The sequence below is a fragment of the Paramisgurnus dabryanus genome, chromosome 20, assembly GCF_030506205.2.
Source record: "Paramisgurnus dabryanus chromosome 20, PD_genome_1.1, whole genome shotgun sequence".
Classification (NCBI taxonomy): domain Eukaryota; kingdom Metazoa; phylum Chordata; class Actinopteri; order Cypriniformes; family Cobitidae; genus Paramisgurnus; species Paramisgurnus dabryanus.
In genome coordinates, this window is record NC_133356.1 from 12522183 (window position 1) to 12544221 (window position 22039).

At 38.5% G+C, this 22039-nt stretch overlaps 2 protein-coding genes across 2 annotated transcripts in view; both read left to right on the forward strand.

Moving 5' to 3' along the window:
* The first annotated feature begins 274 nt into the window (after positions 1-274).
* Positions 275-7492, forward strand: golga5 (golgin A5). Its single transcript, XM_065296438.2, has 13 exons — positions 275-444; positions 1075-1735; positions 2034-2252; positions 3132-3351; positions 3558-3681; positions 3948-4151; positions 4230-4397; positions 4643-4771; positions 4863-4961; positions 6047-6269; positions 6411-6516; positions 6625-6688; positions 6805-7492. The coding sequence occupies exons 2-13, from the start codon at positions 1084-1086 to the stop codon at positions 6883-6885; spliced, it is 2289 nt and encodes a 762-aa protein (XP_065152510.1). The 5' UTR covers positions 275-444; positions 1075-1083; the 3' UTR covers positions 6886-7492.
* Positions 7493-7871: 379 nt separating this feature from the next.
* Positions 7872-22039, forward strand: part of trip11 (thyroid hormone receptor interactor 11) — a 33776-nt gene continuing 19608 nt past the window's right edge. Inside the window, exons 1-8 of the mRNA XM_065296433.2 lie at positions 7872-8422; positions 13104-13180; positions 14570-14680; positions 14825-15130; positions 16379-16450; positions 16557-16725; positions 16824-17162; positions 17292-17332. Coding sequence (XP_065152505.1) covers positions 8284-8422; positions 13104-13180; positions 14570-14680; positions 14825-15130; positions 16379-16450; positions 16557-16725; positions 16824-17162; positions 17292-17332 — 1254 coding nt within the window. The 5' untranslated portion in view covers positions 7872-8283. The remainder of the gene's footprint in view (positions 8423-13103; positions 13181-14569; positions 14681-14824; positions 15131-16378; positions 16451-16556; positions 16726-16823; positions 17163-17291; positions 17333-22039) is intronic.

Here is a 22039-nt window from a genome sequence, read left to right on the forward strand (position 1 = left end):
ACTAGTTAAAAAACCGCTCTACAACCAGCAATCCAGTTTAGACAGTTTTTCATAGACTAGAAAGCAAAAGGAATTTTGAGCTTAGAAAACTGACATTTTTATTTATTAAAAATATGTACATAATTTAAATTGTTGAGATAAATATTGGGTTTTCTAAAGTGTTAGTCTTGAAAAATAAAGTGCACCTTTGCTGTCAGTAAACGTTTGCAATCAGGCGGCACGTACAGGCCATGCAGTATTTACAGTCAGGCAATACGCTGGGCACACTGTTATGGGTCCTTCGTGTAGTTCCTGGTCCACGTCGGACTGGTTCAGGATGAGCAGCAGGATAAAATCAGTCAGGGATAAGATATTTACACTGGCGTAAACACCTACCCCGATATTCTCCAGACATGACCCTGCAATATTTATTTTCAGCTTTCTGAGGGACCGCGACATCTTCAGGTAAATCATAAAAATATAACCGTCAATGCGATTGTTTGTGCTGAAGACATTAACCCAACTAGGTGCTCCTTAGCAGTTGATTGTCATCATGTAAAAAAAATGCTTTACTAATCTCATCCATTGTTTGTTCGATATTTTGATCTATATCTGGGTGTACTGTAGTAAAATAGCGACAATTAGTTGGCAGCAGTTTTATTTGTTTGGGTAAGGTTAACGATAAATATCGCCGTGTTGATTTGGACGCGTAATATAAACACACTTTGTACCATAAAAATTTAAATAGCTTGGATGAAAAAATACAGTTGTTCGTTTTTATGACCGTTTTTATTAATGTATGAAATTCATAATCAGATTTGAATTTTATTAGCATTCAGTCATGAAAGCAGTTTGGCTTTACCCAGACATGGTTTTGCGTGTCAGCTTATATTTACACAGAAAACGTCAAACAAACGTGATGTTACTCGTCATTACTTCATTTAGGACGCAAAAATACATACAAATCTGTTTTTTTTTTGGTCTTGCGATGCTAAGAAGGGGGGTGGCTTAAACCCAAACGAGTTAGGTTTTATATACATTCCTTGTAGTTAATTTAATACATTTTATTATCTCTGCATATGTGTGTTATTCCAGAGGATCAGGATGTCATGGTTTGCCGATCTTGCTGGGAAGGCTGAGGAACTCCTGAATAAAGTGGACCAGGGTGCGGCAAGTGCTTTGACCATCCAGTCAGCTCGCAAGTCCTCCCTCCCCTACAGCAGCACTGACACCACAGATTCAATACAGTACAAGCCTGCAGATTACAGCTCCACTCATGACCAACAGCAAAGGGACGCCCTCGCTACATCGTCCCAAGGAGCGTCAACATTCATATCTACCGCGGCTGGGAGAATAAAGCAATCCAAAGCCACTGTTTTGGCCAGTACAGCTAATGTCTCCAGCATCACGCCGTTGGGTTCTAGCAGCAAGGTTTCGTCCAACTTTGTGCGGCCCAAAAAGCCGGAAGTGAATGATGATTTGCTTTTCGACTTTCTGAACAGTTCAGACCCACCGCAGGGTGAAAGAAAGGAGGTCAGGAGAGAAACGGTATCTAAAGCATTAAGCCCTGCAGGAGGGTTAACTCAGCCCCAGGTGCCGCCCAGCCCTATTGCCGATGACCTCCAGGTGGGCCCTTCTGTCACAAGAACCCCGTCGTCCACACAGGGCCTGTCCAGAAATTCCAGCATCGGCTCACTTTCGAACAGTTCTCACAGTGTTAAAACAGAGGATGGTGCCACCCGAGACCATAGCCACGGTATGAAATCATGACATCATGTGAAAGAGTGGGTCTTATAGAAAAAGTTACTTTTTTAACTTTTGTAATTTAAAATATTTTGACCATTACAGGTTAGGAGGACTAGACAGGGAATATGAGCTACTTATTCTAGGTTTACATTTATGCATTTTGGGAGATTCTTCAATCCAAAGGGATTTACAGTGCATTCAATTTATAAATATGTAGCTTAGTCTGTTAACCTCTAAAGTTTACAATTATGCTAATTGTTTGGCTGATATGGCTCTTTTTTAACCTTCCCATTTCATGTTTTGTCCAGCTGATGCTCCAGATAGTTTGAATTTAGGCCTGGATGCTCCTGTAGAGCCACAGGCAGCACAGGAGCTCCCACCTAAAGAGCACTTGCAGCAGCAGCAGCAGGGCCACGAGCAGGTGATTTCCAATCTACGCCTTGAAAACCAGCTCTTGCGCAATGAAGTCTCGTCTCTCAACCAGGAGATGGCCTCTTTAATCCAGAGAGCCAAAAGCATGCAGGAGGGTAAGACAGAAAGATTTATGATGTATTAGTTGAACTTCATATTTACCTTTTTTGTACATCCTTCTTACATACTATGATACTATAATATAATGGAATGATGGGTATATGTGATGACTTTAAAGGAACATTCCACTTCTTTTTGAAAATATGGTCATTTTCCAGCTCCCCTAGAATAAAAAATTTGATTCTTACCGTTTTGGAATCCATTCAACTGATCTCCGGGTCTGGCGCTAGCACTTTTAGCATAGCTTAGCACAATCCATTGAATCTGATTAGACCATTAGCATCACACTAAAAAAATAACCAAAGAGTTCGATATTTTTCCTATTTAAAACTTGATTCTTCGTTGTGTACATAGACCGACGGAAAATTAAAAGCTGCGAATTTCTAGGCAGATTTGGCTAGGAACTATACACTCAAACTGGCGTAATAATCAAGGACTTTGCTGGGTTACTTTCAATGCCAGGGGACTATTTTCGGGCAGTGCGTAATATCACTACGCCTGCTGCAGCCATGTTACATCACCAAAGTCCTTGATTATAACGCCAGTTTGAGAGTATAGTTCCTAGCCATATCTGCCTAGAAAATTTTAATTTCTGTCGGTCTAAGTACACCATGTAACTACAGAAGAGTCAAGTTTTAAATAGGAAAAATATCCAAACTTTTTGGTTATTTTTTAGCATGATGCTAATGGTCTAATCAGATTCAATGGATTTTGCTAAGCTATGCTAAAAGTGCTAGCACCAGACCCGGAGATCAGTTGAATGCATTCCAAAACGGTAGGAATCAAATGTTTAACTCTAGGGGAGCTGGAAAATTAGCAAATTTTCAAAAAAAGTGGAATGTCCCTTTAAAACAGTGTGTTCTCCTCTTTTGCAGAAGTGAATCTTGCCCGAGCTCGTACTGACAAATGGAACCAGGATCAGTCTCGCGTTGATCGAACAGTTCGGGAGCTGAGTGCTCAAGTTGATGACCTCACAGAAGCTCTGTCTGCAAAAGATGGTCAGCTGGCGGTGCTAAAGGTGCGACTGGACGAGGCAGATCAACTACTGAAGGCCCGAAGCTCAGCTCTTGAGGAAGCACAGAATGAGAGGATCAGGTGACAAATCTCAACACATTGCTGGTTTATATGGGGACCATGTGAAAGTTTAATAAGATATTGTTGCAAGTATTGGTCCTTAAGCTGTTTGTGGAGAGTATGGATCATCTTTGGTAGTGTAATGGAAAAGCTACAGTACACACTATCCTTCATAGTTTACATACTATTATCAGTTAATAAACAAACCTCCATGCTGTTTTTCACAGGATCCTACAGGACCAAAGTGAGGGTAGCAGTGTTCAGTCTCAGGCTTTACAAACAATACAGGAACGAATGAGAGATGCAGATGCTGCACTGAAGAGGGAGCAAGAGAGCTACAGACAGATGCAGGTGAGTTCACACATACACCTGCAATTATTTATATGTATTTATAAGTAGTATATGCTTTGATATGCTAGAAATGCTTGTTTAATGCTGTTAAATGTAGGTATCGATCCAGTCTGCAAAAATCTACTGTGGGTGTGGTTTATCATGGTTGAAGACAAATTTAAAAAGATTATATTTTTACAAGCTGGAGCGTATAACTAGAGCACCGTGGACAAGGCAACTAAAATGATAAAGATTGCAAATCGTACCCGTGTGTACTTTTTTCACAGAGTGAGTTTGGGGGACGGCTGGCAAAATTGGAGGCGGAGCGTCAGACTTTGGCAGAGACGCTAACAAAAGCAGAACGCCGTGCTACGGAGGAGAAACAGAGAGCCGAAGACCTTCAGCAGCAGCTCAAAAGTGCCCGCTCCACAGCAGAGTACGCCAAGCAGGAGCTTCAGGACTACAAAAATAAAGCCTCACGTATATTACAGGTCTCATTCTCTTTATTTTTTATGGTTTTCTACTTTTTATTAAGTGTTTGAAGGTTTATAAATGTGTTGTTGGTTTAGTCAAAAGAGAAGCTGATCAGCAGTTTGAAGGAGGGCTCGGGTTTGGAAGTGCTGGAGGGGGCCGGGGCTGGAGTAGAACTCGAGGAGCTACGACATGAGAAAGAGCTGCAAAGAGATGAGATTCAAAAACTACAGGCCCAAATACAAAGCTTACGGACAGAGATGCAGGTACACATACAGCTAGACGTGAATACCACAAGGTTCAAAAAGATACATGCTTAAAGTTTATGAATGAAACATATTTTGATATACAGAGAGTACATACAGACAAAATTATTTATTAAATAGGACCATATGATCTGTTATGCATAAATAAAGTGCCTAAATGCAATGCACATATATCATAAATATTTAAAATATCACCCAGCATTATTAACGATGCAGATATTTTACTTTCTTCCCATTTCATGCAGGATCTGGAAACACAAGCGGTCACAGATACAGAGAACTGGAGGGAACAGTTGGCAGAGGTACAGGAACAACATGCCCAACAGATCAGAGTCAAACAGGAAACAGAGGCAGAGTTGGAGAGGTGCAAACAGGTACATGAGAGAAAATTGCATTGCCTGTTTTTTTTTAGTGTGAAATTAAAATGTTGAATAATAAGTGAATAATTATGTATTTTTACTACAGGAACTGCAGTATGTTGAGGAAGACCATCATCGCACTAAAATCACCCTGCAGGGTCGTGTCAAAGACCGTGAGGATGAGATCCAGAAACTTAGAAATCAGGTATCATACACATAAACATTTGCAGACACATTTATGAGGAAACATTTGGATACAGATTATTTTACAAAGATAAAGTCGCATGAAATGACAATATATAGTAGATGGGGTTTGATGAGATCTCATGCCACGAGATATTAAAACCTCAGGAGATTTCTTATCAAGGTTAAAAAGCGTTTTTGTAATATCAGCATAAAGTTGAGTTTGTGTAAAAACCTTTTACAGTGCATGCATTATATTCTGTATTTTAAAATCTAATAAAGTCTTATATGCATTGTTTTTGTATGTTAATCATTAACATATAGAGCGTCTCTGCAGTTTAAACCCTCACTGTATGTTTACATGATTTAGGCCTGGTTTCACAGACAAGGCTTAGCTAAAGCCAGGACTAGGCCTTAGTAAAAATTAAGGTAATTAAGCATCTTTTATAAACATAAGACATTACTGGTGTGTATCTTCGGACAAATCAACGGCATTGGCATATTTTAAGATCTGCCGGTAAGATCTGAAAAGTTATTTTCAGCTGAGACAATTCAGCTCAATCATGTGTTCTAATCTAGAAAACCTGGGGTACATGTCTACATGTTCTTGCTCAAGAATTACAAGGACTGTACCATTTCTATTATAAAGAAGTGAACAAATATTACAGATTAAGTGGATTTAAACATCGTTTTGCCAAAAGTAAGCGTCTACTCAATTTAAAATGAAAGTACAATGACAATCGGCAGGCTATTGGCGCCATCTGCAGGCATTTGTTATAATACATAATGTTGGCTTTTTTATTACATATATTTTAAAATTTTTGCTGAACAAAACTGTGTTTACTTGGTTTTGATACTGTATTTGAAAAAATATAAAATCAAAATATTTTATAAAAATATAAAATTATTTCATTATCAATAACCTAAATAATAGTTAGTCAGAGTCCTAGATTAATTAAAACATTTCAAAATTATGTGATTTCAGTTTAATAAAAAGTGTCTTGTCACACCCCTAACAGTAGCTCAAAAAAAGTTTTCCCATTTTTATTGTTAACTTAACAGCACTTGTTCTTTTTTTTTATCTAAATCTGCACATATCCCTTCTAGCTGACGAATAAGGCTCTGAGTAATAGCAGTCAGGCAGAACTGGAGGGCCGTTTGCATCAGTTGACAGAGACGCTGATTCAGAAGCAGACCATGTTGGAAGCCCTGGGTACAGAGAAAAATTCACTAGCCTTTCAGCTGGAGAGGCTTGAACAACAACTAAAGACTCTACAGGGTGGTCAGAACAGTGGAGCACACATTAACATGGCTGCCATGGAGGGACAAGGTAAGTGCACTGCATTATGGGATTGAATTTGTGGAATTTAAATGAAGAAGATGCCCAAGCTGTTGTTGTTTTAATTATCTTTTTATTTAATCTCACTAAAGGAGGTTCTCTTCATTGTTCTTTTTTACTGTTTTTTTTAAGGTGCTAGACAAAGGAACACACCAATCTTGTTTAGTGATGCAGATGGCCCAGGAACAGGAGTGTATGGAAAAGTCCGGAATGCGGCCAGCACCATCGACCGATTCAGGTGATAAATCTCTGCAAACTATTTTTGATGCTAACTATTATATTTCATTTACAGTGTCCTGAAAATAAAATGAGCGCTTATATTTAGTATGTCTTCTGTTTCCTTCAGTATACGTCTTGGAATCTTTCTTAGACGTTATCCGATGGCCAGGGTCTTTGTTATTATATACATGGTAAGTTAATGTCATGGAACATCAAGGTGTATTTGTTTAAATGAGCAAAGTAAAATGTGCTTTTTATGTTTGTGTTCATGCACAGTATATGTTTGAATGTATGTTTTTCTTTCCAGGCACTACTACACCTTTGGGTAATGATTGTTCTTTTGACATACACACCAGAGATGCACAACAATCATCCTGATGGAAGATAAAGGACTTCTTTATGTAATAATACTTAATAAACGGTTTCTTACTAGTAAAGTTGAAATTTAGGGAGCTCTCGGCTGCTGTACAGTGGCTCAATATGCATTTGTTTTGAGGTGACATCTACAATTTGCACAGACATGCCATATTCTTCACTGTCTCTCTCCCTTAATCAATCTCATTTTTCATCCCTTCCATCTTGGCCTAAAAACAGGATTGAATGCTTTCTGTAAAGTGTGGTGTGTGTTTGAAAAAGAGAAGGATACAATATTTAAGGTGTAATTTAAATATGTGGTTTTATTTGAATCTTTTTTCTTTTATTCATCTCTTACTTTGTATAGATTTAATCATTATTTTGTTACATTAAACAACAGATTGTATTTCCTCACACTGTAAAGCGTATTTCTCTTAATAAATATGAATAATGACATCATAAATTGTTCCCATGACATATAGAGGTGTGCAAGGGCAGTATATAAAGGTTACAAATGTGTATATGTTTGTTAAAATACAACACAAAAAAAGTCAAAAATGAGACAGAAAATTATTTAATGTGGCACAGAAAGGGCTGCTAAAAATATTAAATAAAACTAAAAATGGAAACAAATATACGTGTTGGTCAATTATTTCTTTCAACGGTAAAAACCTTTAACACTGTTGTTAAATACATTTATAAGTACATGAACAGGTCCAGAATACTATAGTGGACTAAAATAAATTTCCATAGTAGGTTACAAACAGTAAGCTTATCACATGACTGCAATACTCTCTTTGTCCAGCGACATCGCTGTGAATTTTAGGTGCGTTTGACTTCATGCGGCGCTGCGCAGACTCACATCACAGTAACGCGAGAGCGATTCTAAAGCTGACTGTAGAGCTGTTCTCGCGTTACTATGATGTCATACGCCTGACAGTCTGCGCAGCACCAGTAGACCACTTACGCACGTTGTGTGCGCTGGGTTGTGTTGGTCCTCCAAAATCCCATAATGCATCAGTGCTGTACACGTCCTCTCTGACGGATAAGCAGTCCGGTGCTGTGATGGCTGCGGTTGAGGTGGCACTTTATCGGCGTAAAAAACAAAGCGACCCAAAACAAACCTGAACCCGGAACCTGCCCCACTGTATGCCTATATTACCCGGCGACCAGGCTTTACACGATTCCCCTTGTTTTTCGTGTATAATCCGGCGTTTAGTCGTTGTTTTCATCATGAAGTTTTGAGCCATCTGGCATCCGGATCCGCAGCTAACTGATAACTATTAATCATACGCCAACACAGCGCGATGATTAATAATTTGTTGGATACATGAAGTTTTCGCTTATTGGATCTGTGCTGTCTACGGGTTGCATGTGTGTGAGAAACGTTCTGTTCGAAGAATAAAAAGGCTTTGGTTCGGATTGGTTGGTCATGTCGTCCTGGCTGGGAGGGTTGGGCTCCGGCCTGGGTCAGAGTCTCGGCCAGGTCGGGGGTAGCTTGTCCTCGTTCACCGGACAAATCTCTAATTTCACTAAGGATATTTTATTGGAAAGCGCCGAGGAGGTGGGAGGTAAGTTCACAACAGTATACCGTATGGTGGCTTGTGCAGTGTGTTTAAACAGGAAGGGCAAAAGTATTTGTTTTGTTATGTATATAGTTATTTAATAACTTAGTAATTTAAGTTATGTAAACTGGCCCTTTAAAATAATATTTGGTTCTAAACAAATAATCCACATTTTAAATGCATTTATGTTTTATGAGATAGACTACAGTTACTGGATAACAGGGATACTTGATTGATAAACTGACTCCAGCATGTGGTTTTGTTTATTTTGACATTATTTGTTATATGTGTTCAAGTTTTTCTTGTCGCTCCCTACCAATGTCAAATATAATTTGCATACATGCATTGAATCCCATTATGAGGGACTTGTGATTTGAGTTACGGCATTTAGTCAGGTCACACAGTCTGTATAGTGGTTAGTTCTGTTGCTGCCTTTGTTTTCTTCTGTAAACTGTGACATTTGATATTTATGTGATCATCTGAATTACCTCAGAGGACATTTCAGCCTTGTCTTTTATGGGGTCTACTCATGTAGTTGACTAATTGTGTAAACACAGAACTACCAATAATTGAGAACAAAACAACTTGCTGTCAGAAGTGAATAGCACCTTTTTGACTGTCAGAATAGACAGACACATAGCAAGAACTTTGACCACTAGCTTCCAGCAGAACAGATCATCAGTCAATAAGTCACATCTCTCAATGCATTGGCCTGCCTCACAGCTCATGTAATGTAACCTACTATTTTATAAAGCCTTTCCCCTCTTAACATTTTTAAGAATGTCAGATCTTTGTCTTAAACAAAACGTGTTTTTAAAGTGAAGAAAGTGACCTGGCTATTAGTTTGTCACACAGATTTGTTTTCTGAATCTGAATGTGGCATAGCTGTGGTATAACTTTCCAGCCACAGTTACAGAAACCTCCCATCAGCAATAGCATCAAGCTTCATGTCTGCAATAACTGAGCTGTACGATGCTTTAGATGAAAGTTATTTAGAAGAGACTACACCACTTGTACATCTACAGCATTGGTTCTCAAACTGGGAGGCCCGAGAGGGGGGCCCCCATTTTAAGACATTTAAAAAAAATCTATATTAATTTATCATAAATTCTTTGTATAATAGGCTACCAACCAACATCACTACATTGTGTAATTTAATATCTTTTTGTTTAATTAAAATGTTACGTTTTAGAATGTTTTATGTCATACATTTTCTTTGGGGGGCCATGAATGGGTGCACCATACACAAGGAGGGCCGCAGGCAGAAAAAGTTTGAGAACCATTGATCTAGTTGTAGTAGGTAAAGCTGGTTACCAGAAGACTCCGATAGACGGTTTCAGCAGTAACAACATAAACAAGTGACTGTCGTGGTCAACACGTAACTTCTGGTAAACTCTGCTAAGAATAAATAACAACAAAGTCCTTTTAAAGTAGTTTATTTATATAACAAGCAAAATAAACAACATGTAGAATACCTAGGAAACAAAAAACATTTGTTATTTTAAGAGATATTTGTTTAAGACTCCAGTTTATCAACTAGTCAGACCATTAAAAAAAACTGAAACCAGAAGTAAAGTTCCGACCAAAAGCGTAATCGCGTCACTGCCTGTGCGTCCGATGAAACCGTCTATAGAGCAGGGGTGGGCATTCCTGATCCTGGAGGGCCACTGTCCTGCAAAGTTTAGCTCCAACCCTAGTCAAACACACATGAATGCCATTTCTAAATCAACCTGCAGCCTTTGATGAGATTTTTCAGGTGTTTGATTAGGGTTGAGTTAGCAGGACACTTGTTCACTTGCCAAAAAGCCCATTCATTTTACCCATTGACTTTTAGATTATCGCAAAAATAAGCTCTGTGTTTAACAAACGCTTATGACACAAGTTTTGTCCAACTTAATAATCTTCACAGAAGATTACACAATCTACACTAAACGGTGCTTGGCCAAAGCCAGGAGGATAGTGAAAGACCTCAAGCATCCCAACAATGTACTGTTCCTTTGTTACGGTCAGGGAATAGTTTCCGCTCTTTGAAGGCAAATGCAGAGAGAATGAAGAGGAGCTCTTCCCTCAGGCTATTCAGGCTCTTAACCAGAATTCTTCTGCATAACAAACACTCATACGGCAAACAGGACTGGTTTCGTACATTGCATAATGGATAAAAATTGCACATTAGTATGTATACGAAATACATACCGCACAGCTGTATATGGGTACTTCTCAAACCCCTTGTGTATAGTTTATACTTTCCTTCATTTATTTTTTTATTTCTAATTTCTTATTTGGACAGTCGAAAAAGCATTGAACTGCATGTTGTACCATGGATGATTCTGTATGTGACCAATAAAACTTGAAACTTGAAACACTACGGGCACTCGAAATCAAGATCATCACCACCAAACTATTTTAAACTTTTAAAAAGATGTTACCTGCTTAGGAAATAATCTGTGGATGAATCTTTGTTGGGAATTGTGCACATATTGCATTGTTTTTGATATTTGCATGCGTAATGACGTTTAAAGTCCTCTACAACATCTGTAGTCCCATGTAGCATCTTGTTAGCAACCACGCTTTTTAGATACGTAAAAGCTTTAAAACGTCATGAGTGAGGTGTGTTGTATCGTAGAATAAAACAAAAAAATATCTTAGACTTGAGTTAAGCTAAGAACTAATTTAAAGGCAGGGGTCATGATCTCTGAAAACCAATGTTGACATTTGAAATTACCTAAACAATCACGCCCCTACCCAGGGCTCCAAACTGCCACCAAATGGTGGCATTTTGCCACCAAAATTTGAGAGTGTGCCACTGAATTTTACATCGAGTCGCACATTTGCGACCAGTAAATTTGACCTTTTTTTGTGATGTGACACTGAATTTAAAACAGCACAGTTTACTTTCTGCATCTATCATCTAGTGCTGCACAATTAATCGCATCGCAATCGCGATGTCAGCGTGTGCGATTATATGACAGCAAAATGTTGCAATTATATTAAATAAATAAATGTGTGGACTTGTAAATACAAACTTTCTGATAACAGTTTGATGATTTTCCTTGCTGTTTAAAAAAAGAAAGAAAAACAAACAAAAAAGGCAGTGCACGTGTGTGGCGTGCGTCGTCACTTGTGTGTGCGCAGCGCTGAAATACCAGAATGAAGATGGATGCAGAGGAGATTGACAGTGATCTGGTAGCTAAAAAAAAACACTACCGTCTGTTGTATGGCGGTATTTTGGATTTAGTATTACTGACACTGAGCAGTTGCTACATCACGTGGCAATACGAAAACATTTCTAGTTTTACAAATACACATTTTAGCATTATCACTAAAATGTGTGTGGATTTTCCTTAAAACCCATCAAGTTGACTCATGATACCATCAATTATAATCGCAACCGTACATCGCAATATTAGCATCAATAACCGCAGTGGGAAAAATTACCCAAATCGTGCAGCCCTACTATCATCAAAGTATTTATAAGTAATACATTGGAACTTAGTAGAAATGTGAATACTTGGTCAGCATGTTGATTTACGGTGTGTGCCCCTAAATTTTCTGGTTGTGCCCCCAAAATTTTCAGTTGGGGGCCACTGTGCTCCTAGTGAAAAAGTTAGTCTGGAGCCCTGCTACCCCAATAGAATCTGGACCTTCTTTTGATAGACCCGTCCCACACATACGCAACCCAGGCAACGATGTTGTTTAGAAGACACGTAGCTTACTGCTGATTGGCTACAAGTGTGTTTTGGTAGTCGGCCCGACTCCCTTTTACAAAGCGTTTTTCAGAAATCATACACTCTGCCTTTAAGGTGTTTAACAAAACCCCATTCAAAAAACCATTGACTTTAGGACATTGGAACTTAAAGGGGCTGAAATGCTAACTTGCTCTGGATTTTTCGTACAAAAATATGTCATCCCTGCAGCACTCTGTTGTTTTAGAAGATTGGCAGTCTTTTTGTTTCTTTGTTTAGCAATTTTTTTAACATGAGAATGCTTCTGGCTGGTCCAAGGATTTCAATTGTACTAAAGTGTTTATTAAGTCGAAAATATGTTGACAGTGCTAAAATATCTCATAAATGTTATTTACCGGTAAGTTGCCAAGTGATGTACCTTAATAAAATGAATAGGTTTAAGTTTTAAAGACATACATTTGTAGTTAAAATTCATTTCAAAATTAATTTGTCCGTATGTGACTTACAGAAACTAGTCTCTCTGCTTTTGATACATTAGATATGCTTCTGTTGTGCAGCTGCTTAAATGAAATAGCTGAACTTGATCCTCCACTCTCTATGGAATTTTGATATTTAAAGGGACAGTGTACCAACAGTTGACTAAATGTGTCTCTTTAGTTTAAGTAACCATAAACTTTCATTTAGCCACTGCATGACAGCCTACTCAAGAATTGAGTTTTTGTTTTAATTCTTTGGATGGACAGAATATCTTGTACACTTGGCAGCTAAGATTGCATGCCTGAAACAGATTATTCTGTAAGGTCATTGTATCATCATCTCTGCCAAACAGTTTGGAGTTTTGGAAAGGTTACAGGCGTCATATTTAGCAGTAGAGCCCATCATCAATGTCTGTTTATGAAATCAGTCAGGCTTACAAATAAGATAGTTGCTCTGTAAGAACAGAGGGATGATTAGTTTTTAAGGAATAGTGAATTGTGATTGTCAACATGTTTTTTTCCTTACAGATGCCACCACCGAGCTGCAGGTGTCCAACTCCAGGCTGCATGATCTGGAGACTACATATGCAACACAAAAATCTGAGGTGAATATTAGTGCTCTGCACACAGTATCCATGTCTATGTTTCAACCTCCTATTTATTTATTGTATTTTTCTATTATTTTATTTTCATTTGTGTATGGTAAGTTCTGGGTTCAACTCAAGGCAAGCTCCATAAAGGAAAACACCACCGTTTTTCAATATTTTACTATGTCCTTACTTCAACTTAGATGAATTAATACATAACTTTTTTTGTCAATGCGTGCACTTCATCTTTGTACAGCACGTTTTGAAAGTGTTAGCATTTAGCCTAGCCCTATTCATTCACTAGGATCCAAACAGGGATGAATTTAGAAGCCACCAAACACTTCCATGTTTCCCTTATTTAAAGACTGTTACATGAGTAGTTACATGAGTAAGTATGGTGGCACAAAACAAAACGTGCCGATTGTTTTAAGCAGATCAAAAATGAGAACTATATATTGTATGGTGGAAGAGCACTTAGTTTGCAGCACTTCGATATTTTTGGCACGCCATCAATATTACTGCGCTCGAAGTCAGAGTGCTGCATACTAAATGTTCTCATTTTTATCTGCTTAACAAATCGCCATATTTTATTTTGTGCCACCATACTTACTCGTGTAATTACTCATGTAACAGTCTTTAAATAGGGAAGTGTTTGGTGGCTTCTTATTTCATCCCTGTTTGGATCCTAAGGAATGAATGGCGCTAGGCTAAATGTAAACACATTCACTATGCGCTGAACAAATATTAAGTGCACGCATTGAATAAAGGTAGTTATGTGTTAATTTGTCTAAGTTGAGATAAGAACATAGTAAAATATTGAAAAACAGTGGTGTTTTCCTTTAACAGCCTTTGTGGCGATGAAGAAGGTTTTAAAGTTGCATCTACTTCAACTCTGGCACCTTTTGTGCAAAAGTGATTGGGAGTATTCGTATATGTGTATAATGTTAAAAGGCAGTGTTGATAGGCAATACTGTTACCATAATTTTGCAGATGAAGTCTGCATTTATCAATATTAGGTCACACATTTTGTCGATCACTTAATTTGCAATGAACTCAGAACATGTCTTTAATAAACAGACAATTGCCTGACTTTTTCAAGTTGATATAACTGTAAACCGGAGCTTACCAAATGTGGCATAATACCCTAAAAAATGCCAGTACCTCTTGAAGCCTGAAGTGTAGTTAGTTTTTTACGCGTATGTGAACTTACGTGCACCGTCGAACGCACAGCCTTGCAAAGACTCGTCTTGAAAATGAAGTACGACATAATTAAATTTCCTACTTTTCTCCATGTGTTGACATTTTTTAAATCCAACCAACACTGATTACTCAACACAGTTAGTTACAGAGTAGGTCGGTGTATGTCTGTTAAGTCATTTAAATGAAATTTATTTGTGTTTGTTTTAGTATGACCGTTTGCGGAGAATAAACGCTGAGCTGGAGGAGAAACTAGAGGCTGCGGAGATTCAGGTCAAACAGCAGTCGGTGGAATACAGGACTCTACTGCAACAGAAAGAGGTTTGAGCTCAAAATGACCTTTGTGTTACTTCACACTGACAACAACAGTACTCACCTGCAGAACTATAGTTTTCGACTTGAATGTTTTTGTGTGATCATTTAGAATCATGCTGATGATGTGATATTGTGTGTTTTGTTGTGTAGGTTGAAATCAGTCACCTGAAGGCCCGTCAGAGTGGTCTGCAGGAGGAGGTTCAGAAACTCCAGCACTCCGCTCAGGCTGTGTCTCTCTCCTCCACCTTTGATGCTGCTGTGCTACCCGTCACCACTGCTGCCACAACCACTACGTCGTCGTCTTTCCTGCATCGGCCCTCAACTGTCCATCAAGGTTTCCATGGGGACGAGGTGGACCTCAGTGATGTCCTGTGGTCACAGCAGGAAATAAACCAACTGTCCAGTGAAGTACATCGTCTAGAAGCTGAAGTGTCCCATTGGAAGAGAGTGGCTCAGGTGAACATTTTTCTCTGAAAGCAAACAATGCCAGTAATTTTTTTCTAATTTTTAGAAAGCGTGAAGCTAAAAGATACACTATAACAATGCCTTCAAAGCCCTTGATTCTAATTTGTTTAAATGAGATTTTAGCATAGTTTCATTGTTTAACAGAGATTCACTTTTAGGAAACAAATTGTAAGAAGATCATAATAACACAGTATATTATGACTCATTAGATTAGATTATTTGTGCAACAGTGTAGCTTCAGCTGAAAAGTGAAGCCAAAACATTTTGATCGCCCCCTGGTGGCGTACTGCAGTATAGGTCTTAAACCCCACCCTCTCCATGTAAATAAATGGTACCTGATCCAAACTTCTATCACTTTAACACTTTAAATAAATTTTTCCCAACAATGGTTTCTGTCACGTTAGTTATTTCTTATCATGTTGATGAACTTTTTTCATTTTTCTAATAAGTTTGGTTTACTTTGGTTTTTAGATGCTATTAACTCATTCCCCGCCAGCCTTTTTTTTTTGAAAGTTGCCCACCCGCATTTTTTTGTGATTTTCACAAAATGCCTTCCAGGACAATTTTCTTCTAAAAATATATAAACATACAAATATATCAAATGAAACAAACAAACAAACAAAACGTTAAAGTTTCATCCTATATATATTTTTCTCTGCTTATAAACTCTTGAATATGGGAATTTTTCTTCAAAAATAATATTTTAGTAAAAAGCTGAAATAGTAGCATTTTTGTGAAGGAATTTTGTTAGAGATCAGATTCAGAATATTATCAAAACATACACAAAGTGTAAAATTAATAAATAATTGTTTGCTTCAGTTTTCTAATAAATTGGGTGAGTTAAAAAGGGGAGTGACTACATGATTTGTGTGTTGCGGATTAGGCTTGTTCGACTTCAAGTGGCGCCGCGAGAATCGACAGCCGGGTGACGTCAAAGTATCGCAAGAGCGAGACGAAATATGATTTCTTGAATCATTCTCGCGGTACTTTGACGTCATCCGGTTGTCGGTTCTTGCGGCGTTTGAGTTAAACTGGGAAATGGGTGGGGCCTTAATACAGCGGCTCCACCTCACGATGACTACTCCGCAGACTCTGACTTCAAGTGGTGTCATCTGGAATTTTTGAGATTTTAGCTTCATTTTTTTTTTTCGTTGGAAGTTTATGGAGATGCATCCATATTTTTTTAGTTTGTGAGCTGCAGTAGTAAAGTTCTAAAATTAGTTACATTTTATATACCAGGCATCCAAACTACCAGGAACTGATGGGAATGGAGACCAGGGTGAAGTTCTAAAACTGCAAAGAACCATTAAGGTGACAAACACTAATTTATACTTTTATTTGAAGATAATTATGGCAGCTTTCCTATTGATTAGTGCTTAAGAACTCGTTCCCAATTCATATTCTCTGAACCAATCAGGAACTGAGAGAAGAAATGGCTCGGGAGGTGGATGAGCATCAGCACGAACTAGCAGCACTGCAGGACGCCCAGCGGCAGAAAATGTCTGATATCACTAGGCGGCACAGAGAGGAGCTGGAAGAGTATGAGGAGCGAATTGAGGAGCTTGAGGAGCAGCTTCAGAGTGGTGGTGAGCAGCACCAGTGTTGTTTATCATCAACTTTTTTATTCTGCGATTATTACAATTTTAGATTGTTGTTTATACTTTATATATTTTTACTTTCACAGGACGAGGGCAGGTAGTCAGCACACCAGCAACAGTTCAGGAATCTACCAACCTTCAGGAGTTGCAATCCACCATTCAGTCTCTACAGGAAGAGGCAGAGCTTCAGCAAAAAAAATACAGTGACTTATTGGCCAGCTTGGAGGAGGCAAATCGTCATAAGGCCGATGCAGAGAGAGAAAAGGAGGAGGTTGCAGCAGAAAATGCAGAATTGTTGCAGAATTACAGTCGCCTTCAGAAGTCTGTTAGTGAACTCCAGGCTCGAGTCCAGGAACAAGAGGGGAAGTCTATGCTGAAAGCCCAGCAGGACAATGAGATTCAAACCCTGAGAAAAGCCTTGGCAGGTATAAAGAATTTAGGAAATTGCGCAGGATCATCATATCTCCATTTTAGCTTCAATTTTTTAGGGTTTTTGCTATTGACACTATAAAACACTCACATAAATGTAAAACATTTTTATATTGTTCTTTTAGGTGCTGAGAAAGAAATTGCTAGATTGAAGAGTCACAGTGAGGTAAAGTTGCTAAAAATAACAAAAAATGTAACTTTAAAGGATTATTCCATTTTCTTAAAAAAAATCCAGATAATTTACTCACCACCATGTCTTCGAAAATGTTGATGTCTTTCTTTGTTCAGTCGAGACGAAATTATGTTTTTTGAGGAAAACATTCCTGGATTTTTCTTATTTTAGTGGACTTTAATAGACCCCAACACTTAAGAGTTTTAATGCAATTTAAAATTGCAGTTTCAACAGGGTTTCAAAAGACTGAAAACGATCCCAAACGAGGCATAAGGGTTGTTACGGCTTCCAATAAGCTGTAACGTTGGGGAATGTAGAAGGCTTTTGACGCGTGATTAAAAGGTCCATACAGTCGGGAATAAGATTAAAGACAGCTCTTTATTGCTTCATCCAAAACATTCTTCATGAACAGCAATGTATAATCCATATCTTCAAAAACGCCATATCATCAAAGTCACTTAACTCCCCGCACGCTACCAGTTGTCACGGTAAAAAACCGTATGCTTCCTCCCCAACTATACACCTGTCAGTCATTAGACTTGTGCTTAATTATATAGGTCACCAAGTGCCACCTAGTGGACATCAACAAAATGGCTCCTACACACCGGCCCCTTAATTAATTATGGAAGCATAACATAATAATTACAAACTCACATAAAGGAGACATTTTAATTATGAATTACTTTCAAATTCATGACCTTTTACAAAAACAGTATATGGCTACACACCATTCAAATCAGTCATTAGAATCTAAAAGAAGACACAGTTTTCTTATAGGCCTTTCTAGAACACTGCTCTTGGTTTTAATCTTAACTGTACGCACAAGTCCCTTTTCGTCTGGAAAAGTTTCCAGTACTCTGCCAAGTGGCATTTTGTTTGTCCTGCAGGATGACAGCATTTACCTTAATATCTTGTTTGACTTCTGGATCATCTGATGGAATTATGCTTTCCTCTATTGGAGACATCTGATAGTCGTCTGTTCTCCAAAGGAAACTGGGACCCTCAATCCATCTTTTGCTGTGTATAAAGGTGTTGATCTGCATTCCACGGGAAGCATCATCTGCAGGATTTTCCTTTGTGGAAACATATCTCCATTGCTGAAGCAGTGTTCTCTCTCTTACATATGACACTCTATTAGCAACAAAAGTCTTAAAACGTTTATCCTCATTCTTGATGTACTTGAGCACAGTCATGCTATCGGTCCAAAAGACAGAGTTGTCTAACTGAATCTTTAACTCCTTCTTCAACATTTCATCTACCTTAACAGCAAGCACAGCAGCTGTTAATTCCAGACGGGGAATGGTCACTTGCTTGAGGGGTGCTACCCTGGCTTTACCAAGAAGAAATGACACATGCACTTTATCTCTGTTCTTCATTTTGAGGTAAGTAACTGTGCCATATCCCTTCTCACAGGCATCTGAAAAATGATGTAAGCAGGCATCAGTTATCTCTCCAAAATCTGGAGGCTTGAAACATCGATTTACTTGAAAGTGTGCCATCTTGTTCAATTCAGAAATCCAATGGGTCCACTGACTCTGAAGTCCCGGAGGTATTTGTTCATCCCAACTCAACCTCTGCCTACACATCTCCTGTAGAAGTAGTTTGGCAGGCAATGTTAAAGGAGCGATAAATCCCATAGGATCATATACTGAGCTCACAACTGACAAGATTCCCCTTCTTGTACATTGTTGGGATTTCAACTGCATCCTGAATTGAAATGTATCATTTTCTGCATCCCACTGAAGACCCAAAGTTCTTTCCACTGGTAATTTGTCTCGGTCAAGATCCAAGCACCGAATGTCTTTGCTTCGGTGTTCTTCTGGAATAGATTGCAACACTTTACGATCATTACTGATCCATTTAGTCAGGCAGAAACCACCCTTCTGACATAAGGCAATAAGATCCTTTATCAAAACAATAGCTTCACCCTCAGAAGAGATGCTCTTTAAACAATCATCCACATAGAAACAATCAAAGACTGTTTCAACTACTTGAGATGGAAAAAATGATTGATTATCTTCAGCAGTTCGCCTTAATGCAAAACAAGCACAGCTTGGAGAAGACACAGCTCCAAATGGATGAACTATCATCCTGCAAGTAGTGAGTTCTTGATTCAGGTTTCCGTCAGACCACCACAGAAATCGAAGGAAATCTACATCCTCTTCTGCCACCCTGACCTGGTGAAACATAGCTTGAATGTCAGCCATCAAGGCTATGGGCTCCTGTCTAAATCGTAGCAAAACTCCTAGAAGTGAATTTGTAAAGTTGGGACCTTGCAATAGTTGATTGTTCAATGATGTTCCCTTGAATGTTGCCCCACAATCAAATACCACTCTTAGGGTTCCTTTCTTTGAATGGAATACTCCATGGTGAGGAACATACCAGACTTTTCCATCATCACGCTTCAACTGGTCTGGTGGCACCATTTCTGCATAACCTTTCTCCAGAACATCAGCAATGAACTTTGTGTATTCTTCATGAAGTTTTTCATTCCTTTCCAACTTCCTCTTCAAACCACTACAGCGCTGTTTGGCAACACACAAATTGTCAGGTAACTTGACATCATTACGAAATGGTAGCTTCAAACTATAGTGACCATGCTGTAATTTGACAGAGTCCTTCATTATTTTCATAAACTGTAGATCTTCTCTAGACATCTCATTCTTATCCACAAGATTTTCACTGAAGTCCTGGTTATACTGATTGTGAAGCAAGTGCTCAAGCTTTCCGATTGAAATCCTGTTGACTGTAACAGAAGGTGAACCAATTTCATCCCCACAGTCATTACTCCTTTCAGAAAGTCCACTGACTACCCATCCTACTAGGGTTCTAAAAGCATATGGTCCATTACCATGGCTATTAATTATTTCCCAAGGTTCCATTACTTGAGATGCATTAGCTCCAATCAGTAAATCAACATCAGCTTCAATGTGTGGAATTTTCACTCTGTCCAGATATGGCCAATTGGATAACTCCTTTTGAGTTACAATATTGTCAGAATTGACAGGCATGTCCCTTTGTGTGTATACTTCAGGAAGGGCAAAGAAATTATTACTGCCTATACCACTTATCTCCAAGTTTGTCACAGCATTACAAGACACAGATTGCTCTTGACCCATAGTGCGCAGAAAAATTTTAACCTTTTTTCCTCTGATGTTCAGGTCATTCATCAGCTTCTCAGAACAGAATGTAGCTGAACTCCCTGGGTCCAAGAATGCATACGTTTGAATCAATTTGTCGCCTTTGACTGATTTCACTTGAACTGGAACGATTGGCATTAAGCATTTATCGTTACCGGCCCCTGTTTGTCCACAAGTTTGAGCAGAAACTTGGTTGCTTCTCCTTTCAGCATCTTCTTTAGATGGATTTACAGCTGGTGCCTTTTGATGTATGTGTAAAACTGTAGGATGCATTTGCTCACACACTTCACAAACAAGGCGGTTTTTACATTCTTTACTTACGTGTCCTAACATCAAACAACCAAAACAAATGCCTTTTGCTTTCAAGAATTCAATCCTTTCTTGTTGTGACTTCTTCTTTAAAGCATAACACCTTTCAAGGACATGATTTCCCAGACAGAACAAGCAAGTTCTCTTAGCATTCGTCTTAGGTACAAATTGATTTCCCTGTTGCTGTACATTTTTTGTTGGAATTTGAGCAACAACATTTGCAGCAAAGCTGTTTCCCCTTGGTGTCTTAGTAGCAGGTGTCTTCACTACAGACTGATGTTTATCCTGAATGCATCCAAATATAGGATCAGACACCATTTTTACCTGACGTTCAGTAAACTCTACAATATCAGAGAATTTGGCCCTGCAGTTCTTCAATTCCATTATTTCACATGCTCTTTCTCTCCATCGTTCTCTCAATTTGAAAGGTAGTTTCATAACCACAGTTCTCATGTTGCTTGGCATGTTTAGCTCTTGCATATATGAGACATCATCAATAATGTTGCAACATGCACGTAGAAATAATGAATATGCATTTAAACCTTGTGCATCTTCCGTTCTGATTGATGGCCATCCCAATGCTTTCTCCATATAAGCAGTAGCTACCTTATATTCATCACCATATTGCTCCTTCAGAAGACGTTTCGCTAAAGAGTAACCTGTTTCCGGTGCTAAATGTTGGCAACTACGAACCAGTTCTTTTGGTTGTCCTGTGGTGAACTGTTCAAGAAAATATAAACAATCTCTTTCGTTGGAAGTCTTCTCTTCCACTCCATGTTCAAATGCTCTTATAAAAGAAACATAATGAAGAGGATTACCATCAAAAATTGGGATTTCTCTCTTAGGAAGAGTATTAGGTTGAACTTGGTGTACCAAATATTCAGTGAACTCTTCCTGTTTCTTCAGAATTTCATACAGAGGTTGATTTTGTAATATCAAATGACTTGTGGCTTGAGCTGTTACCATGTTGTTGCTTGATGGTTATGCAAAATGATGAATGTCATGGTGTTGAAAGACATTGTGTTGTTGCTGAGTATTGGTTCCTTGCTGTTGCTGCATTAATGTTGACTGAGATGGTGGTAATGTAACACTGCAGATAACTCCAGCTGTATTTGTTGGTATTTGACTTACTGGCACATATTCAGTAGCTTGTGGGTTTAGCACCTTTGGTCGTGTTGAATCAATAATTCCACATTCAGTTGCATTCCTTGAAGTTTGATCCTTTGCTCTCCATCTCCCTTTTGAGTGTGAG

Excerpts from the sequence above, each read along its gene's own strand:
- golga5 (XM_065296438.2), top strand. The coding sequence starts at position 1,084 with ATGTCATGGTTTGCCGATCTTGCTGGGAAGGCTGAGGAACTCCTGAAT. Across the intron at positions 1,736-2,033 it reads CACCCGAGACCATAGCCACG|CTGATGCTCCAGATAGTTTG; the intron begins GTATGAAATCAT and ends TGTTTTGTCCAG. Across the intron at positions 6,689-6,804 it reads TCTTTGTTATTATATACATG|GCACTACTACACCTTTGGGT; the intron begins GTAAGTTAATGT and ends TTTTCTTTCCAG.